This window comes from Rattus rattus, chromosome 2 (genome assembly GCF_011064425.1).
Source record: "Rattus rattus isolate New Zealand chromosome 2, Rrattus_CSIRO_v1, whole genome shotgun sequence".
Classification (NCBI taxonomy): domain Eukaryota; kingdom Metazoa; phylum Chordata; class Mammalia; order Rodentia; family Muridae; genus Rattus; species Rattus rattus.
Genome location: NC_046155.1, coordinates 85,054,931 through 85,077,665, shown reverse-complemented (window position 1 = coordinate 85,077,665; position 22,735 = coordinate 85,054,931). Strand labels below are relative to the sequence as shown.

Below are 22,735 nucleotides of genomic sequence, written 5' to 3'. Positions count from 1 at the left end.
AAGGACCCACAAGAGGGCTGCCACTTTTTTCTCCGCCACTGTGAGCGCTGCAGGTGCAGGCCAGAGACCAAAAGCCTGCAAACCCTAAGATTTTGTGGAGGATCCCCGGGCAACACTTCACCCTCCGAAGTCCTGCGCTACCAGCTAGTCTAGGACAGCAAAGGAAGGAAGAGGCGCGGCCTCCTCACCCGTGTCGGAGAGCGCCACGTCCCCCTTGGCTTGGTCTTCCCAAAGCGCCTTCGCGTAGGCGCGTCCCTGGACCAACTCACCAATAGGCGTTCTCCGCGGTCCGGAGCCGGACCAATTAGCAGCTGTCAGAGGCGGAGGCAGTCACCATGGCAACCAGGAGGCGGGCACGCATTAGGCAGTGGATCAGAGCAAGGCGGAGGGCCGTGGGCAGGGAAAAACTGGTGTGCTCGCGGCGGGCATCAGTCGGCTTAGCCTCGCGCACGGGGACTCTGCAGAGAAGGTTAGTGGCGCGGAGCTGGGTGTAGATCCCAGCTTCGAGGAGGCTGGGAGGGTCACAGGAAAGAGGGTGTAGGTCTGTTCTTGCCCTGCCCTGGTTTTGAGTGTGGAGGGCCGAGTTCTGGGCGGGCAGGATTGGGGAGGGTCTCCTAGCTGAAGCCGGAGGTTCCGGGTCCATTCCACCACTCTTCTAGCTACAGGGCACCTGAGCTTTTCTTCGGGATGGGTAGCAGGGTAAGTAAGCGGAGTAGGTGCTGGACTTAGACTGGGGCGGGGTCCGTGGGCGCGGGGCATGCCCACTGATAAGGTCTCTGGACCTACAGATTCGGGGCTGATGCTCCGCGCCCCCCAGCACTGCGGAGCAAAGCTAGGCCCAGGAACACCGCTCTTCCCTCCCAGAGTATGCGAAGCTAGCATCTGCCACTAAGGAGAAAGTTCCTGCCAGCTGTAGTATCGTTTGCCCCAAAGTGACAAATTAGGCGAAAGAGGAGCCCTTTCGATTTAGGGGGAAGAGAAAGATGTTTCTTGTTGCACCTGCTGAATGTTACCTCGGTGAGCTGCTGTGGTTACTGTGGTTGATGCAGACAGCCGTCTCACCAGACAATTATTTTGCAAAATCAAAAAGGGATGGAGGGGGGGAGAACAAAAATGAACAGGAACCCTTGTTCTGATGATTTATACCTTTCACCAGGTTAATTACCTTTTACACAAATTGAATGCTGAGTCCTATCCTCTTAGTTTCTTAGTTAAGGCTCTGTCAACTCTGTGATAAATAATATACATTCTACCCCCCTCCCCAATCATCCTGATTTTGACAAAAGACAGGAAGGTGGTGACTCACACAATATTAGCTATTAGGGGAGCCTGAGGCAGAAGGATACAGGGCTTAAATGAAAATATTTGTTATAGTGAGTTATGGTTAATTTTGGGATTTCCTTATAGGAACACTTTAAATGTTGAGTTGATTGTCCCACAGAATTGTCAAGAAGTGATATGATAGTGTTTTATCAGACATTTGGACCAGGTAGCCTTTGGCTATTTCAATTGCTTCTTAAGGTTTTCCTTGGCTGGTTTTGTTAATTGGACTCAAGTAACACTCAAATTGTTTTATCTTATTCTTCTTAGAAATTGTATCAGGACTTTTCCTTACTTAAAACTGTGTTATGGCTCTATAAAACTCAAATTCAACAAATAATGGTGTGTGTTCCAACACACACTCCTCCTTTAATACAGCAGGGTTGAACATTAAAATAATGGAAATTTAGAATTATAAATGAACTCTCAGACAGTATCACTCTAGTTATTAGGTGAGCACAGGACTCTCCATCATTGTTTGTCTGATGTGGGTCAAAAATTCAGTTCCAAAAGCCATCTAGGTGGCCCTGTAGATAAAGGCTCTTGCAGCCAAGTCTGACATCCCTCTGAGTTTGGTCTCAGTGACCCATATGGTAGAAGTGGGGCACCAGCTTCTGCAAGTTGTCCTTTGACCTCCACACAAGCATCCATAGATACATTTTAACAATTCCTCTCTGCCTCCTTGTGGCTTCATAGATGCTGTTCTTAGGTTCTTTTCATTTACCCACGGCTTTGTGGTGGAGCCCCTGTTGCGTTTACTCATCTCTGTTCCCCAAGGTACTTAGCTGTTCATTTCATACTGTGTACCTGGGCGTGTGCATGTGTGCATGCGTGCATGCCCGCAAGCGTGTGTGTCCACAAATTTCAGGTGTCTTCCATCACTTTCCACCATATGTTTTGAGACCTGGAGCTCACCTATCTGGCCAAGGAGCTTCAGGGATCCTCCTGTCTCTGGGTCCTTATTGTTGGGATTGTAGGCATGTGGCCCACCTGGCTTTTTATGTCCGTGCTTGGGATCCAAACTCAGGTCCTTATGCTTCTGTGGCAAAGTTTACTGACAGCCATCTCCTTAACCTAACGCCATCCCTCCAACTCCTCACACATTTTCTATATCCTTTTGGTGTACTTTTTGTTTGTTTTTGCTTGTTTGTTTAAGACAGGGTAGACTCAGACTCAATATGTAGCCCAGGTTGGCCTGGATCTTACAGCAGTCTTTCAATCTAAGCCTTCTGAGAGCTGGGATTACAGGTGTGTACCACCCAGCCCAGCTTTCAGCATGGCTTTTGCCAAGTTCGTTTGTGTTCACTAAGTGCAAATTGAAATGAAATCATGAGAAGGCAGTTAGGATAGTTTTCAAATTAGTAGTCATTTATGATGGGCATTAGCTCTAGTGTCTTTATTTAGGATATGTTGTGTGTGTCACTGCTGACAGTGTTAGAATAATGTATGTTAAACTCGTGTCCTACTTCCTAAGGACCCTCTTAGTGATTGGTGTCTGCAAAATATTACTTTGAGTATTTGGGGAGCTGGAAGGATCAAGTGCTAGTTTTTAAAACCTACTGAAGGGCTGACAAGATGCCTCTGAGGGTAAAGGTGCTTGCTGCCAAGCCTGATGTCCCAAGTTCAATCCTGTAACCCATGTCAAGGTGGAAAAAAGAACCAACTCTCTCAAGTGTTTCTCTGACTTTTATTCGAGTGTCATGGAGCTCATGTGAACACACATGAAGTAAATACATAAATAAGTAAAAATTTAAAAATGTGTTGAAAATAATTTATACTTTTTTAAAATGTTTTGTGGCAGAGTTTCATGTAGCCCAGGCTGTCCTTAACTCACTATGTAGCCAAGCTTGACCTCAAACTGAAGGCCATTCACCTAACTTATTCTCCTGGATTCTAGGATTATAGGCAGTAGATACCATGTCCAGCTTAATTCAGTTTCATAGTTAGGAAAATCAAGACTCGGAAAATCAAGACTCAGAAAATCAAGTTTCAGACTAAGAATGGAACCCTACCTTAGCATCCATTCAATTCCCAGCACCCGGGGGGTGGGTGTTGGGGAGGGAAAGGAAGAGATGTGTAAACAACTGTCGGATGAATGAAAGAGGCTAGGGTTCAATGTGCTGTTTATTTGTTTGTTTTTACCATGTTGTATTGAAGTCATGTACAAAGGTATCCTGCATATTCTCTCCCCTCTACATTAAATACACTGCCCCAAAAGACACCTGTTACTAAGATTTGGAGAGGTTTGGTTTTCTTATTTTCCTTGCAGACAACATAGAAGTACATTCAGCGTTGTATTTAACCATGGTACATACTGTCTTATGTAGCGGAGTTTCAGAGACGGCATTGCAGTGCACTGAGTTTTATGTCTGTGGCAGGGAGAGATGGCTCAGTGCTTAACAACACTTGCTGTTCTTGCAGAGGGTCTAGAACCCATATCGGGTTGGTCACAACTGCCTCTAACTTCTATTTCAGGGGCTCTGACACTCTCTTCTGGCTCCTACAGGTACCTACATGCATATGGTGTGCATATAAATAAGTAGGCAATACATGTATAATTAATAACAATAATAATAAAATAATAATAATAATAAGTAGCCTATCTGTGACAAACAGGTCAAGTTAGTTAATTATAATACTCATTTTTGTATGTGTGGACATTGGCATGCATGTGGAAGGTCAGAGGACAAGGATCAAAAGTTAGTTCAACTCTACCATGTGGTTTCTGGGTCTCAGGTTTGCCAAGCTTGGTGGCAGGTGCCCTTACCCATCAATCCATCCTGTCACCTCCAAGTTAACTGTTTTCAGGTAGTGGTAAGTAATTATAAAGAAATATTTCTGGGGTTGAGGATTTGGCTCAGTGGTAGAGCGCTTGCCTAGCAAAACGCAAGGCCCTGGGTTCGGTCCCCAGCTCGAAAAAAAAAAAAAAAAAAAAAAAAAATTTTCAGTTAGGACTTTGTTAACTGTTTAGTTTAGTCTTCTTTTCTTTTTTCCTTTCTTTTCTCCTCCCTCCTCCTTCCTTCCTTCCTTCCTTCCTTCCTTCCTTCCTTCCTTCCTTCCTTCCTAGACGCTCGTGGTGCCCAGGTTGGCTCTAGGCTTGCTATATAGCCAAAGACAGCCTGGCTCCTTCTGTTGTCCACCTCATGCTGGGCCAACAGGCATGTAGCACCATCATACCCGGCTAACGGTTTAACAGAACAGGTTAGCCTTGAAGCTGAGTAGTTCCCTCGAGGTTAAGAACTCATTGTTCTTGTAGGGGACCTGTGTTTGGTCCCCAGTGCCCTCATGGTGGCCATAACTCCAATTCTGGTTTCTAGGACCAACAGGGATGCACTTAGTGCATATACATACACATACACATACACACATACACATAAAATAAAAACGAATACATTTTTTTTTTGAAAGAAGTTACCTGTGTCTTAGCCTATGGTCGGTTGCTATGAAAAGACACCATGGCCATGACAACTCTTATAAAGGAAAGCCTTGCTTTCAGTTCTAGAGGTTTAGTCCATTATTATCATTGTGGGGAGCATGGTAGCATGCAGGCCGACTTGGTGCTAGAAAAGGAACTGAGAACTCTACATCTAGATCCACACGTAGCAGCAAGAGAGAGCCACTGGGCCTGACTTGGGCTCACCCCTAGTGACACACTTCTTCCAATAAGACCACACCTCCTAGTCCTTTCAAATAGTGCTACTCCCTAAGCATTTAAGCTTTTGAACCTAAGGGAGCCGTTCTCATTCAAACTACTACACTGTATATCTTAAAGTTTATATGTTTGCTAAGAAAACCAAATGCTCTTATCCTGAGTTCTTTCTTGTGCTGAACAACTTAGTCATTGTAAACAAGATCTGTTTGTTCTGGCCTTTGACTGTTTTATCAGTATCTTGACAGGTCATAAAAATTGGATACTCTTTTTTTTTTTTTTTTTAAGATATTTTGAGAACCGATTCTCTTCGTAGCTCTGGCTAACCAGGCTGGCCTTGAACTCACAGAGAAACTCCTGCTTCTGCCTCTAGTGCTAGGCCACCAAGTCCTATTAATTTGATACTTTTCTTTCATACTAATTTTATGTATGTGCATATACATACACATACACATACACACATACACATAAAATAAAAACAAATACATTTTTTTTTGAAAGAAGTTACCTGTGTCTTAGCCTATGGTCGGTAATTTTATACTATGTATACAATGGCACACATTCTTGTGTGTTTTTCCTACTAAATAAGGCTGCGTTTATAATTCATTGTTATATTTAATCTCTCTCTTTCTCCATTTAGAACGCACCAGTCAGTTTTTCAAGGGAAAAATCTGGGCCGGGAGCCAAGGCCTGATCGCCACAAACTTAATATTGTGTAGATTATTTTACCACCTGATCTCAGTGGCCTCATCTGTGACAAAAAGAGAGAGAAAAAGAGATAAAACTTTGGCCTCTCTGAAGGTAAGTGTTCAGAAAAGAGTTATCTTTTGTGCAAACGAAAACCAACTATGGCAGCCAACAGCAAATAAACACCAGGGAGAGACCGGGTGGGAAGGGAGTAAAGATAGAGTCTCACTATGTAGCCCAGGCTGGTCTAGAACTCACTGTGTGGCCTGGGCTGGCCTTGAGCTGGTCTAGAACTCACTGTGTGGCCTGGGCTGGCCTTGAGCTGGTCTAGAACTCACTGTGTGGCCTGGGCTGGCCTTGAGCTGACAGCAGCATGCGCCTTCAGAGGCCAAAGGAATCTGATCCCTATGGAGCTGGAATTGCAAATGATTGTGAATCACTTAACATGGAACTTGTGTTGAGAACAGTGTGTGCTCTTAAAAACTGAGCCATCTCTCCAGTCCCTAAATTAATTCTGCTTTATAAATTTAAATTTTATTTTATTTTATGTGTATGGGTGTGTTTTGCCTGCATTCATGTCTGTGCACCGTATGTATGCCAGAAGAGGGTGTGAACAGCTGCATGAATGCTGGGAATGGAATTTGGGTTCCCTGGAAAAGCAGCCCATGCTCTTAGGGCTGAATCATCTCTCCAGCCCCTAACAGAGTTTCTGAAGTCATAGCTTAGAATAGGCAATGTGACCTCATAAAGCTGTCTGCAGCCTCACCTTCTAGTTATTGATCTGATGCCCCTAAGGTTCCTCCAATTCTCAATGTCAAAGATGGCTGCTAGGCCTCTACTGTTACAGTGGAGTTCCAGGCAGCCAGGCAAAGGCAAAGAATGCATTCTGTCTCTCTGGAGACTCCCTGAACCAAAGCTCAGGCTTCAAGGAGACATAGCTGAGGATGGGTTGGTGCTACTGAGAAGGAAGGTTTGGATGTCATTGGAGAAGCAGAACTCTCTGCCATGTATAGAGCGTCCCTCTCACTTCTGAGCTCGAGGCTCTTGGCAGTGGCTTACATGACCTGCGGGAGGGAGCAGACCTGTCTCTGTGCTGAATTGCATTTCTGCTATTTTCTTGGGTTGTTTGTTTGTTTCTCCTAATTTGTTTGTGTTTTTTTGAGACAGGATCTTTGTCCTAGTTAGGGTTTTACTGCTGTGAACAGACACCATGACCAAGGCAAATCTTATAAAGGACAACATTTAATTGGGGCTGGCTTACAGGTTCAGAGGTTCAGTCCATTATCATCAAGGTGGGAGCATGGCAGCATCCAGGCAGGCATGGTGCAGGCAGAGGTGAGAGTTCTACATCTGCATCTGAAGGCGGCTAGTGGAGGACTAGCTCCCAGGCAGCTAGGACAAGGGTATTAAAGCCCATACCCACAAGGCCACACCTCCCAACAGTGCCACTCCCTGGGCCAAGCACATACAAACCATCACAATCTTGCTATATAGTCCTTGCTGGCCTGGAACTCAAAATCTAGCCAGGCTGTTGAACTAGTCTGCCTCTGGAGTCGTGATTACAGGCATGCGCCCTTGTGCCTGGCTCTGCTTTTCTTTTGGTCTATGATCCATTATAAAGGCACTTTCTTCTTGTTTGGAGATTTGTTCTGGTTATTTAAAAATAAATGTTCAGTGGATGTTTGCTGTGCAGCGATGAGCTGACATTTATGAAACTGCAAGCCTGTATCGAAGCAGGACACTAGAATGATAGAGACCTTTCCCAAGACTGTCGCTTACCCAGTCATCAGAAGTGACTGCCAATGAGTGTGACCCTTCTTGGTGTAGTCTTTGTATTCAGGATAGTCACACAGGACATGTATCTGCCTACCTTGCTACTAGTTGAAAGGAACTGATTGTCTAAAGTCACTTAACTCTTACCTGGCATGAAATTTTCAGGAGCAGAGGCTGGCCTGGGATACAAGGTTCAATTGTCACTATTTTAGTGTTAAAAAAAAAAAAAAGAAAAGAAACAACCTTGAGAAAATGAAACAGCATTTCAGGGAATGGAATTTTAAGTGAGGAAGGACGTAAAGATTCAGTCAGTTGTTCAGTATTTATAGGAAGGAGATAAAGAGAGATGAAGATTTTTATTTCTGTGAAGTGTTTGCATTACCACAAGCTCTTCTACTTTTCCTCTTAATACCTGGGCATGGCCAGGCACAGTACCACGCAAATTCCTATTGGTCTTGAACTCACTGTAGAACTGAAGCTGACCTCGAACTTCTGATCCTTTCACTTTTACCTTTTTAGTGCTAGGATTACAGGCAGGAGCCACCATGCCTAGTTTTCTGCAGTCCTGAACGGCTAGCAGGCTAGGCAGGCTCTTTTCCAACTGCACTATCTTCTGAGCTTCTTACAGGGTTTTAAAAGTCCTTTGACATTCGAGTCATCAGACTAAACATGTCTATTTCTGAATACCACTTGAACAGTTTTTAGCTTTTGTTTTGCTTTGGTGATTTAAGACAGTCTTACTCTGTAGCCCAGGCTAGCCTTAAACTTATTGCTATCCTCATGTTTTAGTCTTCCATGTGCTGGGCTCAGCTCAGTTTAAAAAAAATTTTTTTTTTCATGGTTGGAGAGATAGCTCAACAGTTTAGAGCACTGACCACTCTTTCTGGGACCTGGGTTCGAGTCCCACCACCCACATGGTGTCACACAGCCATCTGTAACGCTGGTCTCAGGGGATTTGATGCCCTTTTCTGGCTTCTGATTGCATTACATATACACAGTGCATAAACACACATGCAGGCAAAACAAATGAATAAATGAAATTTATCAAGGTTTTTCAGTAACAGAAAAATGGCTGTTCTGTGTATTGTTTTTTAATTAATTAATTCATTAATTTTATGTATGTAAGTACCCTATCTGCATGTATACCTACATGCCAGAAGAGGGCATCAGCTCACCCTATAGATGGTTGTGAGCCACCATGTGGTTGCTGGGGATTGAACTCAGGACCTCTGAAAGAACAGACAGTGCTCTTAACCTCCAAGCCATCTCTTCAGCCCCCCCACCCCCGTGTATTGTTTTAAAAGTAGTTTTCCGGGGGTTGGGGATTTAGCTCAGTGGTAGAGCGCTTGCCTAGGAAGCGCAAGGCCCTGGGTTCGGTCCCCAGCTCCGGAAAAAAAAAAAAAGTAGTTTTCCCCTCAGTACATTAAAGGCTTCAGTTTGGCTTTCTAGCATAACATCCAGTGTGGTTCTTAAAACATAAACCTTTGTTTAAAAAACTAAACAACCTACATGTCAGCCTTAAAAAGAAGAGAAAAGGGGGGATTAAGAAAGGAAAAATTAAAAAGGAAAAATAAAGGAAAAAGATTCACAAAGGCAGGGGTGGGTCTAGGAAGACGACTCAATGGGTAAGAAGGCTTGGTATGCAAGCATGAGGATCTAAGTTCAAATCCCCAGAACTCAGGTAAAAAATGGGGCATGATCCCTTATGTACCTGTAACCTCTTTTCTGCCCTGCATGTGAACATACCACCATATGGTATTCTCTATCCATTCATCCACACACACACCCACCCACCCACCTACCCACCTACCTACCCACCTACCTACCCACCTACCTACCCACCCACCTACCCACCTATCCACCTACCCACCCACCCACCTACCCACCTACCCACCTACCCACCTACCCACCTACCCACCTACCTACCTATTTATCTCTCATATACACAGTTACATAGTTTATACTCTTCACTGAATAACTTCTTGACTACACGAGTGATTTCACAGCTAAGAACTCTGTCTCTGTGTGAGTCACAGCTTTGAGTTGATTTTCTGGACTTGGGGGGCTTGTTTGGATTTACTGGGTACACAGGGGTAGGTGTGATTCCTTCTGCATCTGTACTTCCTGTGCTGTCTTATCGTGGAGCTGGGGATGTAGCTTATTTGTCGAGGGTTCTCCTGGCGTGCGCCGTGCCCTGGGTTCAGTTGCCTCCCCCTTATAAACTGGTGTGGAGGTGCACACCTGTAATCCTGACACCCAGGAGACGGAGACAGAACGATCAGGAGTTTGACCTCATCCTTGGCTGTATAGTAAGTTCCGGGCAATCCGGGTCACCTGCCTCAAACGTAACACCACCACTACCACCACCACCAACACATCCACATCCTACTACCCCTGTGCTCTACAGGGGAGGCTGAGAGGCAGGGATGCTCTGAATCTGAGGCCGGCCTGGGCTGCACAGTGAGTTGACTGGGTTTCATGTTATCCAGCCTGTAGTGATGGCTCCGTCTGCGGTTCAGCCGTTGGCGCACTGTCTCCTTTTAGGGTCTGTGTCATCCTTAGGGAAGAAGAGGGTGATAAAGGAATGATGGCCTGGTCAGGGAAGGAGACCGTTACACCTCTTCTTCCTGTTGACTGTCCTTCCTCTGCACTCATGAGCAACATCCGTACATTTTCTAGTTGATGGAGGTCTGTAACTGGATCTGTTTCCACATTTTGTTGGTGTTTAGGGATTTTTTTTTTCCTGTCATTACTCTTCTACATAATATACTTGAACACTTTCCGTTTCTTCTGTTAGGGCAACAGCTGACATTTACTAAGTCTTTATTAAGGACTTAAGCCATGTTTCAGTTAATCGTTCTAGTTACATCTAGAGTGAGCACTGAAAGATTAGAATCTAATAGGTGGGGGAAAGTACGTTTAGATGGTTTTCATTGATCAAAAAGAAGTGAACAAGAAGACTGTCTGGATAGCTCGCAGGTAAAGGTGCTCACTGAGAAGCATGATGACCTGAGGCGGGAGGTGGCGGAGGGAGAGGACTAACTTCTACAGGTTACCTCTGATCTCCACATGGAATAAGAAAGGAGAGGCAGTGACTATTAAAAGGCAAAGTAGATAGAATGTCCTGAAGAAGATGGTAGCTTTCACACATACGATTCCTGTGTTTCGCTGTAGGACACACAACCGTATGGCATATAGGAACAAGATACTGCCATTGAGAACTGAGCCAGCTGCGACATGATTTATCATGCACAGTCCACTTTGTTCCTGAAAGAGCTTTTACAGATTAATTTAGACACACGGCTTTTGCATAGCATTTATAAAAAGATTTATGGGGCTGGAGAGATGGCTCAGCGGTTAAGAGTGCTGGTTGCTCTTCCAGAGGTCCTGAGTTCAATTCCCAGCAACCACATGGTGGCTCACAACCATCTGTAATGGGTGCCCTCTTCTGGCAGGCAGTTATACGTGTAGGCAGAACACTGTATACATAATAAATGCATCTTTTAAAAAGATTTATTTGTTTTTTTTTTAATTTTATGTATAAGTGTTTATCCTGTATGTCTGTGTAACACATGCATGTACTCCAAGGAGGCCAGAGAGGATGTCAGCCCCCCTGGGGCTGGAGGTACAGACAGTTGTGACTTGGGGTACTGGGAATTGAACCTTGGCCCTCTGGAAGAGCAGTCAGTGCTCTTAACTGCTGCACAGTCTCTGCAGCCCTTCTTTGTTTCCTGTTAGGCCCCACTGCCTGGGAGTTTCTTCTAATCCTGTAACGTGAACTTCACAGCTTTGGGGGCTCTCGGTGTTAGCATAAGCTGGCAGAGAGCTTTCAGATTCCTATATTATTTTCAAACCCTTTAATTGTTTGTTAACCAAAAAGCACTGACAGCTGTCAGCTGTGGAGGAACAGCACCAACGTGTTCTTTTCCAGGTGTCCTGTTCCTTAACTGCTCAGACACATCAAATCAGAATACTCCTGGAGCTAAGCGAACGTGCCCAGCAGGTTAGGCCAGATTCTTCAAGTCAGATTTAGCCACTCTTCCCTCAGTAGTGTTATTGCCCACTCCCACAAGAGCACATTGGAACATCTTTGGGAAGTCGCCTTGTAGTTTCAAATGTAGTGTGTCAGCAGCTTTGGCCAGCTATTTCTCTGATAGTCCTTCAGTGGAGTGCTATGGAAACCCATTTATGGACTGGAGATGCAGTTTAGTTGGTAGAGTGCCTGCTTGGATGCAGGAAGACCCTGAGTTCAGTTCCAGCATGTACAGCCACTGGATTCGGTGTTCTTGAAGAGTATGGACATCTTCATAGTCATCCCTGAATTATCTTGCATGGGCTGATGAGCGGACACTCCATTAAACAAGTCTGTGGAGTCCAAAGGAAGCAGGCCAGGGAAGTGGATCAGTCTGCCTAGTGCCTGCTTAGCATGTGCAAAGCCCTGAGTTCAGCGTCCACCACCGCGTAAACCGAGCATGACAATGTACACCTATAATCTCATCTCTCCAGGAGAGGCAGGAGGATCAGAAGTTCAAAGCCATTCTTGGTTACCTAGGCTAGTTTATCTTTAAATAAATTAACAAGCATCTCAAGAAGTAAAAATCTGTTCTCATTAGATAGGCTGATGCATATCTGTAACCTCAACATTCGAGAGGCTGAGGCAGGGGTGTCGCTGTGAGTTTGATGCCAGCCTGGGCTACATAACAAGACCTTGTTTCAAAAGAGCAAAAGCCCATTCTCTCATGCCAGTGTCTTTCCCCTTTAGGGTTAGTGCATTATTTTGAGGCCTGTGAGAGAACACTGGAAGGAGTTTGTCAACCCTTCCCATTGACTAAAATCAGCTTTGCCTCTTCACCTTACCTGGTGTTACTGAGATCAAGCCCTTCACCTGGCGCATGCTAGATGAGTATTGTACCACTGAGTTAGAGCCTCTGTCCTTCTTTTCTTACATTCACTAGAAGTTATGGAACATCTGCTCCGTGTCAGGAAGATGTTACTGACAGTTTGACATTTGCCTCAGTGATGGTCACATCTGTCCTGTCAGCCCTGGGACCTGCAGCAGTTTCTGCTGTTCTCAACAGTGCTCTGTGGCTGTTCATAGGGAGTTCTTCTGTGTCTCAGAACACAGAGTTCCATAGCTTTGTGTAGTAGCTTCCTGTCTAAAGTCTGGTAAAGCAATTAGTGCCCATAAACGAAAAGGTCAGGTTGTTCCTCTGGCAGCAGTGTTGTTCGCCCCGGCCAGCCGCTTCGTTTTCTCTGCTTTCAGAGGAACACTCGGATGCCAACTACGGCCCCTTTCACCTGTAGGTCCGGAGATTGAGGTCAGGGCTCCACGCATGCTACTCGAGCACTGACCATTGGGTTATGGCTGCCACCCTCTGTTTGTAGCCCAGGGTGGCCTCAGGCTCTCTGCAGTCCTTCCGTGTCAGCCTTCCGATTGCTATGGTCACAGTTGTGCAACTAAGTCTGGGTCTGACTTAGTTTAATCCCTTTGAAGATAGTGAGCAGTGAGACGTAATGAGGTTACGCCAATAGAAAAACTGCAATGAAGTTTATGATTTTCAGGCCGTGAAGCTGTATTGCTGTCACCACCTGGCCAATCAGTTTTTTTCAATTAATTGAAAGACAATCCCTGACTTTTAACACATTAAGCTAAAGAATCATGTATCAAGTTGATTAAATACAGACTCCATGATCTGAGTAAATTTAAACAGGAAATGTTTGAATTAGAAGGCAGACGAGGCTGTGGAGATGCTTCAGTGGTTAAGAGCACACGTGTTGCTCTTGTAGAAGACCCAGGCTTGGTTCCCAGGACCCACACGGTGGCTCACAACTCTGTGGATTCAGAGGACCCAACCTTCACTTTTTTTTTTTTTTTTTTTTTTTTTTAATTCTTTTTTTCAGAGCTGGGGACCGAACCCAGGGCCTTGCGCTTCCTAGGCAAGCACTCTACCACTGAGCCAAATCCCAACCCCCAACCTTCACTTCTCACCGCCTCAGCTACTGCACACATGTGGTACATAGATATACAAGAAGGCAAAGCACAAGAGAATGAATAAATAAATCTAAAAGAGATTTAAAAAGGAAAGAAGTTGAGATGGGACTCACATAGTGGAAGGAGAGAACCAACTCCTAAAAGTCCTGTGACCTTCACACATTCAGTGTGGCACACATGCACACGGGCAAACATACACACACACACACACACACACACACACACATATACACAGCAAATAAAAACAAAAAAGGCAGTTGTCAGTCATACAGAACAGTGCATATATGTATATACACATACATGCTTATATTTTAACACACTAATAGGAACACAACTGATTTCAAGTAAAATTGGCCTAAGATACAAAGTCACTCAAATAGTAAAGTTCAGCAGAGGGCAAGAAAATTTAAATTTATGTAGCCTTGTGCTTAGGTAAAAATTGACAGAATTATCAAGAAAATTATAAAGAAAGAAGATCATGCTTTTTCTTCTGATAGTGATAGAATAAAAGATGAATGTGTTAAGAAAATGAACTTAGGGGCTGGAGAGATGGCTCAGTGGTTAAAAGCAGTGACTGCTCTTCCAGGGTCCTGAGTTCAAATCCCAGCAACCACATGGTGGCTCACAATCATCTGTAATGAGATCTGATGCCCTCTTCTGGTGTGTCTGAAGACAGCTACAGTGTACTTACATATAATAAATGAATAAATAAATCTTTTAAAAGAGAATATGAATTTAGATTATGGAAAATTATAAATCATGGCCAGAGTAGATGCTAAGCATGGGTTTTAAGTTATATAATTTTTTCTTTACAATAAAAACATTTAGAGCGATATTTTTCTGTATCTCTTCTTTGTAAAATTGAAAGATGATTCTACATCATGTAATTTACACACAGACACACACACATATACACATACAGACACACACATGCATGCACACACACCATACACACACACCACACACACATACACACACATGCACGCACACACACACCATACATACACATACACGCTCACACGCGCGCGCACACACACACCATACATACACACACACACACACACACACACACACACCAAACACACCCACATACACACACACACCACACATACACACACACACACACACACACACACACACACACACACACACCCCATCTACCTCACTATGAGGTCCAGTCCAGTAGTCCTGGCTGATCACTATTGATCACTCTATAGTCCAGGCCTTAGGCTCAGTCTTTCTGCTTCAGCTTCCAGAAGCTGGAATTACAGCATGTGTCGCCAGTCGAGCTACCCCCACCCCCCGCCTTCATGTAAAGTGTCCACTTGACTGGTGCCTGCTGCTCTCTAATGCTGTACTGCTGTCTGCTCTTCCTGATTTAACACATACTCATCCCCACTAAACAATCCTCTCCCCGGTAATCTTTATTTCTGCTTTCCTCTCCTGCTGCCATCAGCTGTAAGCAGTAATAATCTCCTTCTCTAGGGATTTGCCTATTGGGGGCATTTTACATGGATTGAATCGTATAATATGTGTTTTCCCCCCTTGATTGTGTTTATGATTGTATTTGACTTAAAACCACAGATTTCTCCTTATAAATCTCAGTCTTTAGCTTTTAAAAATTCCTAAAAAGCAAAATAGCTTTTGGTTTTGAATGACATACAATGATGAGTTGTCTTAGCCATGTAAAAACCAAAACTAAACCCAGAATGAAAGAACACAGGCCCTTCAGTGTTTCGGCCCGAGTGTCGTTCCTGCCTCCGGAAGCAATTGGGCCTTAGGGTGGAGCCTCCTGTTTCCAGTGAAATCCAAGAGATTTCAGATGTCTGTGGGTTTGATCTGTGTTATTTTTGCTGTTGGCTTTTGTGTCTGAGCACTGGAGCTGGCCTCTTGCCTTCCCAGTATGTCAGCCTTCTGTAGTGAGCCCTATTCAACTAGAGGCTTAAAAGTAAAGGTATTTATAAATTGTTTAACTTGGTAATTTCATATAATCGGTTTGAGCATGAGCAGTTTTAGTGGCATTTCTGATTAGGTGTCTGAAAGAGTCTCTGTTTTACCGACTAATTTGATGGTGGGATTTATGAACTTAAAGAATACCGAGATCAGGCTGGTTGTGACAGTACAGACCTGCAGGAAGACCAGGAAGAGTTCAAGATCATCCTCAGCTACACAGAGAGTCTGAGGCCAGCCTGGGGTACGTGCCACCTGGTCTCAATAAAGAAAGATGCCTGTAATCACATCACAGGGACGGGGAAGACAAGATTCCCTAGCCAGCCAGCCTAGTCCACCTAGCAAGTTCCAGGCCCCAGCAAGAAACCTTGTCTCAGAAAAGAAGGTGGACAGCTTCTGGAGTATCTGACCACCACATACATACAAGCACACACATGCGTGTGACCACCAACACACAAACATGGGGACACTGCCCCCTACCTCAGTGCTGGGGTTGGGATGCAGGGTTCCATGCATGTTTGGCAAGTGCTACTGCCTAGCTGCACCCTCAGCCCCCAAGCTGCACCCTCAGCCCCCAGTTACCTTAGAGAGAAGCGCTCTAAGCAGTAGACAGAGGCGCATGTTGAAGGGCAGTGACTGCTGTTGCTTCAGAATTAGCTACAGGACTCGATAAGGATGGTGGGGTCTTCTGAGGTCTCTGGTTTTCAAGGCCAGCATAGGCCCTGGGGATTTGTGTTTCTGCAAAGGAGCTCCTCACAGGTAGTCTGCCACTTTGTGTCAGTCACTCAGGGTCTCAGCCCTGCTCTTGGCTTTCTGAGTATTTCGTCTATTTCCTGTGTACCTTCCTCCATGCTGTTGATGTTCTTAACATTACTCTCGATCTGTTCCCTTCGTAAGCTTGCATGCGTAAACGCATCTTATTCCTTTCTATTTCTTGGAGGAGATTTAGAGCTATGGATCACAGAGCTATGGAAACAGAATAAAACTTGAACAATTGTATTCATAATATTTGAAATCTTTTGTTCTGTTTTAACCCTGTGACAGTCTACATGTAAGAGATGAACACAATGTAATAATCACTACAGAAACCTCTCCAACATCCTTCCTATTCCTTTTTTGTTACTGTGTTTTTGAAACACGGCCTCTTCTATACAGCCCCGATTGGCCTGGAACTTATGTAGACTAGACTGGCCACGATCTTGCTGCAATCCTCCTGTCTCTGCTTTTTTAAAATAGATTTTTAAATGATTTTGTTTATTTAATGCATGTGAGTACACAGTAGATACACTAGAAGAGGGCATCAGAACCCAGTACAGATGGTTGTGAGCCACCATGTGGTTGCTGGCAGTTGAACTCAGGACCCTGGAAGAGCAGTCAGTGCTCTTAACCACTGAGCCATCTCTCCAGCCCCTGCTTCTTGAGTTATGTGATTACCGAGGTGTGCCTCTACACCTGATCTATTTGGTATTTTACTGGCCAATTTAATTGAAAGCAACTATTGACTGTTTTTGTTTGTTTGTTTGTTTTTGTTTTGTTTTGAGACCATGTTTCTCTATGTAGCCCTTGCTGTCCTGGAACTTGATCTATAAAGACTAGGCTGGCCTCAAACTCAGAGATCTGCCTGTCTCTGCCTCTCAAGTGCTGGGATTAAAGGCATTCACCACCACAGACCAGCTGTTTTTTTTGTTTTTTTAAAACATTCATTCATTGTCTGAGTGTGTACATGGGTCAGAGGATAACTGTGGAGGCAGGAGGATAGCTTTCAGCGGTTCTCTCTTGCCATCGTATGGGTCCCAGGGACCAAACTCAGTTTGTCATGCCTTTACCCACTGAGCCATCTTGACTGCCTGGCTGGTTATTCACCATGTTTTCATTGTAGTTGTTTATTAGTTTTTATTTTTATATGTTCATGGGTCTGTGTCTCTGTCCGTATGCTTGCAGGGCCCACAGAGGCCAAAAGAGGGCATCAGATTCCCTGGAGCTGAAGCTGCAGGTGAACGTCAGCTGCCAGATGCAAGTGCTCTCAACTGTCATTCTCTGCAGGCCTTTTGTCATATTTATTAATTTAAGATTTGTTTATTTTTAATTCTATGTGTATGGGTGTTTCACCTCTCTGTGTGTCTGTGCACCACATGCATGCCTGGTGCCTGCGGAAGGCAGAAGGCCCTCTGGAACTGTAGTTACATAGTTGTGAGCAATACAATGTGGGTGCCAGGGGCTGAACCCTAGTCCTTTGGAAGAGCGCACATGCTCTTAACCACAGAGCCATCTCTCCAGCCGATTGTATCGAGCATTTTGTAATTAATCTTTTTTTTCCCTTCTGCTTTCTTTTGTTTTTTTCAATTAAAATGTTTTTGTGTACAAAATAATGGGCTCACTTATGCATTTTCAAACATATGCTTTGCCCTGTTTTGTTCCTACTTACATGCCACTGCCCTTTCCCGTCAGTCCTCCTCCTCTCACTGGCCCCTCCCCCTCTCTCACTAATATCACCCTTTGTGGTTTTATGTCACAGGTGTGTAAGTATGCATGTTTAAATGTAGATTCCTCCCATGATGCTAAACAAGCAGCGTTCTATGTCTCCTGCCTCTCCTGTCTTTACCCACTCATGTCTCCATCTCTTTCCCTGCCTCTCCCCTTCACACCGACCCACTCGTGTCCTTCGTTTTCCTTATTCCCACCACAGTCTGTTACTTTCTATTGTTTGTTTATTGATAGAGTCTCTGCACCCAAAGTGGCCTGGAACTTAACTATGTGGCTCAGACTGGCCTTGAACTCATGTCCAGTCCTCCTGCCTCAGCCTCGCAAGTGCTGGGATGCAAGAGTTGAGCCACCGTGTCTAATTTTCAAATGTTTCCCTCTAGAAGCAGTTTAAAGGTAGAAGTTTTGTTCTTGTCTTGTGAACATTTCTCCCATACTTTCCTTTCAACACCTCCTCTCCCTCCTTTTTTGTTTTTTTCGAGACAGGCTTTTGATATAGCCTCCAGGCTGGCCTGGAAATTACTGTGTAGCTCGGGCTGGTTTCAGACCAGCAGGGGTCTTCCTAACCTGGCCTCCCACATGCTGGGCTTGTAGTTGTGCACCACCACACCAGGCTCTGTCTGTTTTGAGGTAGGGTCTCAACAAGTAGCCTATGCTCACCTGGGGCTTACAACCCTCCTGCCTCAGCCACCAGAGTACTAGGATGATAGGCCATGTCAATTCATCAGGCTCTCCCTTGGTTTTCCTCTTTTTAAAATTAATGTTTTCTTATATGCATTTATTATTTATTTTGTGTGTGTTTGCCTTTACCCACTGAGCCATCTTGCCAGCTGTTCTCCCAGTTTGCTTTGGTGATTTATTCTAAGTGTCAATTTTCCAAGTTATAATCTATTTTCATCCCACTTCCTAGAGGTGTTTCTTGGTTGGTTGGTTGGTTTTTGTTCTGCGTTTAGCCTCTTGGGAATGGTTTTGTGATTGAGGTGACACTGGGAATGCATGTCTTCAGCCTTGCAGCTTCTTTCCAGGCTTTGCTGTAATGTTTTCTCCCTTTCAGATGAGGTGGAGGACCATCCAAGCACGGTACTGTTTTCTCTTGGTTCCGTGCGTGCTCACTGCGCTGGAAGCTGTTCCTATCGATGTGGACAAGACCAAAGTGCACAACGTCGAGCCGGTGGAAAGTGCAAGGATAGAACCGCCAGTAAGTGCATGGGCGAACCAGAAGTAAATGCCTTAGGATGGCCGAAGAAGTGAGGATCGCTGCTAAGACTCGCTCAGTGAAATCCTGGCCAGTGCTGTGAAGTATTAATTGTGGCCAGTGGATGGACCATGGAGTATTAATCCTAGCCAGTGGAGAGATTGTGAAGTATTAATTCTGCCAGTGGAGAGACTGTGAAGTATTAATCCTGGCCAGTGGAGGGACTGTGACGTATTAATCCTGGCCAGTGGAGGGACCCTGATGTATTGCTAATGTTGACTGCACATATAACCCCACATTTAGGAAGTATTTCTGAAGCAGTAGCAAAAAGCCACTGGCCGGGAATCAGGAGACATAATACTGACCAATGCTATTTAATGTAATTGGTATTTAGAAGAAGTAATCACACATTTTTAGTATGTAGCAGTGATTAGTCAAGAAGAGAAATACTATTATTTTCTAAGGAGGGAGACATGATCATGGGAGAGACCATTCTTTTTTCTTGCCAGAAACCCATTCACACCATTGTGTTGTTTTTCAGTGGTGGGGATGGAACCTGGAACTTTCTGCATTCTTGGCAAGCACTCTACCATTTAGCTGCCCACTCAACCTTAAAGCTTCGCTTTCTAAACCACACAGGACATTATACTTATTTTATAATAAACCGTGTTATTGGTCCTGATTTGGAACGCTCTCTTGACTGTTGAAGCTGTTGTTGACACCAGGGGTAAATGAGGTGGGGTGTCGAGTCAGCCGCAGCCCAAAAACTGGTAGCTCCTGGCACTGTGGGGGCCTCCATTGATCTCAGCAGGAAATTAAAAGGGAGAAGAGAGGAGCCGAGCCGGAGGTTCTGGTGGCTGGAGACCAGCACTGCTTGTTACTGGCTTGAAACTTTGAACTCTCTTTTACTCTTCTGGGGCCAGAACTGATTGCTTCTGGCCATTGCCTCCTGCTGATAGCAGCAGGTGATTAAAAAAACTTTCTTACTTGGGGCTGGTACTTTCTGTGACCAGCGAGAAACTCTGAACTCTTTTAACTCTTCGGGTCTATTGAGAAAGAAAAAGAAAGAGAAAAGTCATGCACACACTGGATGAAGCAAAGGAGGTTTTAACAAGCAAGTTTCATCATTTTCACACATGCATATGTATACATACATACACACATACCTACATATATACATATATACACACTTGGTGAATTGAGCAAACTCCAACAACTTTATTTTTTCCTTTAGTCCTTTTTATATCCCCTAAGACAAAGTGTTCTATGTAAGAAAAAAAAATACCTCATTCAGAGATGGATAAAATATTACATAAGAGGGAGTTACAGCAGAATTGTTGATACGTTCAAAGTAGTAGTTTTATCTCCTTTTCATTTCATAGCTCATTATAAGTTCAAAGCAGTAGTCTTTTAAAACAGATTTATTTATTTATTTTATGTGTGTGAGTACACTGTAGCTGTCTTCAGACACACCAGAAGAGGGCATCAGATCCCATTACAGATGGTTGTGAGCCACCTTGTGGTTGTAGGAATTGAACTCAGGACCTCTGGAAAGCAGTCAGTGCTCTTAACCACTGAGCCACCTCTCCAGCCCAATAGTATTTTATAGCATCACCCAATCCTAGTTCATCCTTACTTTATCATGGTGCACACCTGTGGCTTCATCCTTGGACCTGACCTAGAATGAATGTTTTCTTTGATCATTAATTTGTTCTAAGACTATTTTTCTTCCTACTGCAATTTGCATGCTTGTGGTGCATGAAAGCTCATTTTACTCCTTCATGGAACGTTTACTAACTATTTATTTTATGAGGAGGGAGCATATTCTATTCTTGATTCTAGTTTTATTATATTTTTCGGCAAAATAACTAAAACTATCTCCTTAAACTTTCTATCAATTACTCTAACTTCCTAAACGTATTTGAATCAAATCAGGAATTCTATAAATTCAATAATTCTTGGAAACAGCATTAGTTCGTGAAAGTGTATCTTTCATGTTGATCTGCAGGACACTTGCCCAATAGGGTGGGCTGATGCCCAGGAATCAGTCATAGCCTGCTGCAGGCAGAAAGGGCCTTTGTTTGCTCAATCACAGCATGACAGAAAATGAGGAATGCAGCAGTGGCAGGCATTATCAGCAGCAAGAAGCAATCCTGGGCTGAAGTCCCTGGGCCTCGAGCCTCTTCAGGGCACACCCACCACAGTCATGCAAAAGACAGTGGGCCACCTCCCGGAAGCTCACTTGCTTGCCACAGTTCTCCCTGCATGACTTCTCCCACAAGAACATTCTGTCTCTGTGTACTCCGCTTGGACTCAGGTCTTGCTGTTCTGACTAAGGCAAACTTTCTGAATTGTGACTGTTTGTATCAAAGGACACGGGACTTTATTATGATGAATACCTCAAGCAAGTGATTGAAGTCTTGGAAACAGATCCGCATTTCAGAGAAAAGCTCCAGAAAGCAGACATAGAGGAGATAAGGGTGAGTGGGGTTGGACAACGGGCCTGGCATACGCTGATCTAAATACTGGAGAAAGGAAGAAGAGCTTTGCAGACAAGATGGGAAATGGGCTGGGTGGATGGATCCGAGCTGTTACAGTACAGAGATGTGTGGGAGGTAGACAGTGTGGCCTGTGGGAAGCAGAGGGAAGAGGAGTCATTCTTCCCAGCAGAGATCATGTCAGAGCTCAACTATAGAAGGAAGAGGGAGGACTTGCTGGTGTCTGAGCCAGACATGCAAAGGCTGGGACTCACGTGGTGGTGCAGAGCTGTGTACAGCAAGTGTAGTGGATTGCATTGTGTTCCGAGGAGAGCAGGAAGTTACTCAAAGGTGAAGAGCAGGCTAGGGCCTAGTCAGTTCCAGATTACCAGAGGAGGTAGTGAGCTGTATCTTATGTTAATACGGCAGGGACTACCATTTGCCTCCATCCTAAGAACACCATTATGTGTAACATACGTATTGAAAGTGTAGTTTGTATAGGTTATATGTGACACTTGCCATCGTGTGTAAGGCATTTACACATCATGGTCTCAATGTGTGTGCAGGTCCTGGAACTAATGCCCTATCCTAGGGATTGACCTGAGGGAAGGCTGTTGTAGATTTTTATCTGTCACCAGTTGATAAGATATTTGGGTTATTTCTGCCTATTTTGATTCCTCTGAGTAATGCTTTTGTGAACACCAGTACAACAGTGCTGAAGTTTCTGTGTTAACATGCTTCGGACTCTGAGTTAGAGTCCTGGGGATGGAATTTCTGGGTCATGTGCTCACTCTGTTTTTAGTTTTTAAAAGAATTGCTTTGAAGGAATAGTTTGTTTTTGTCTTTTGAGGCAGAGACTCAGTATTCTAGCTGGTCTCGAGCTCACTATGTAGCCAAAAGCCTTTGAATTTCTGATCCTCCTCCCTGCAATTACAGGTGTAGACAGATACTCTAGTAAATGAGCCAAGTTCACACACACACACACACACACACACACACACACACACACACACACTTTTTTTTTTTTTTTTTTTGAGTCAGGGTTTCATGAAGACTAGGCCGGTATGAAGAGGAAGGTAGCTTTGCACTTCTTAGTTCCTGCCCCCACCTCTCAATTGCTGGGATTATAGTCCTCGTGCCCAATGAAATAAAAGGAATACTTGTATAATGTAAAAATGTATCCAACTCAGTCAAAACTATTATGGATTTAA

At 44.3% G+C, this 22,735-nt stretch overlaps 1 protein-coding gene across 1 annotated transcript in view; it reads left to right on the top strand.

The window, feature by feature from the left end:
• The first annotated feature begins 356 nt into the window (after nt 1–356).
• The window catches only part of Nucb2 (nucleobindin 2), a 36,202-nt gene continuing 13,823 nt past the window's right edge, over nt 357–22,735 (top strand). The window contains exons 1-4 of the mRNA XM_032892827.1: nt 357–469; nt 5,610–5,770; nt 18,907–19,050; nt 21,420–21,527. Of these exons, the coding sequence (XP_032748718.1) occupies nt 18,907–19,050; nt 21,420–21,527 (252 nt within the window). The 5' untranslated portion in view covers nt 357–469; nt 5,610–5,770. The remainder of the gene's footprint in view (nt 470–5,609; nt 5,771–18,906; nt 19,051–21,419; nt 21,528–22,735) is intronic.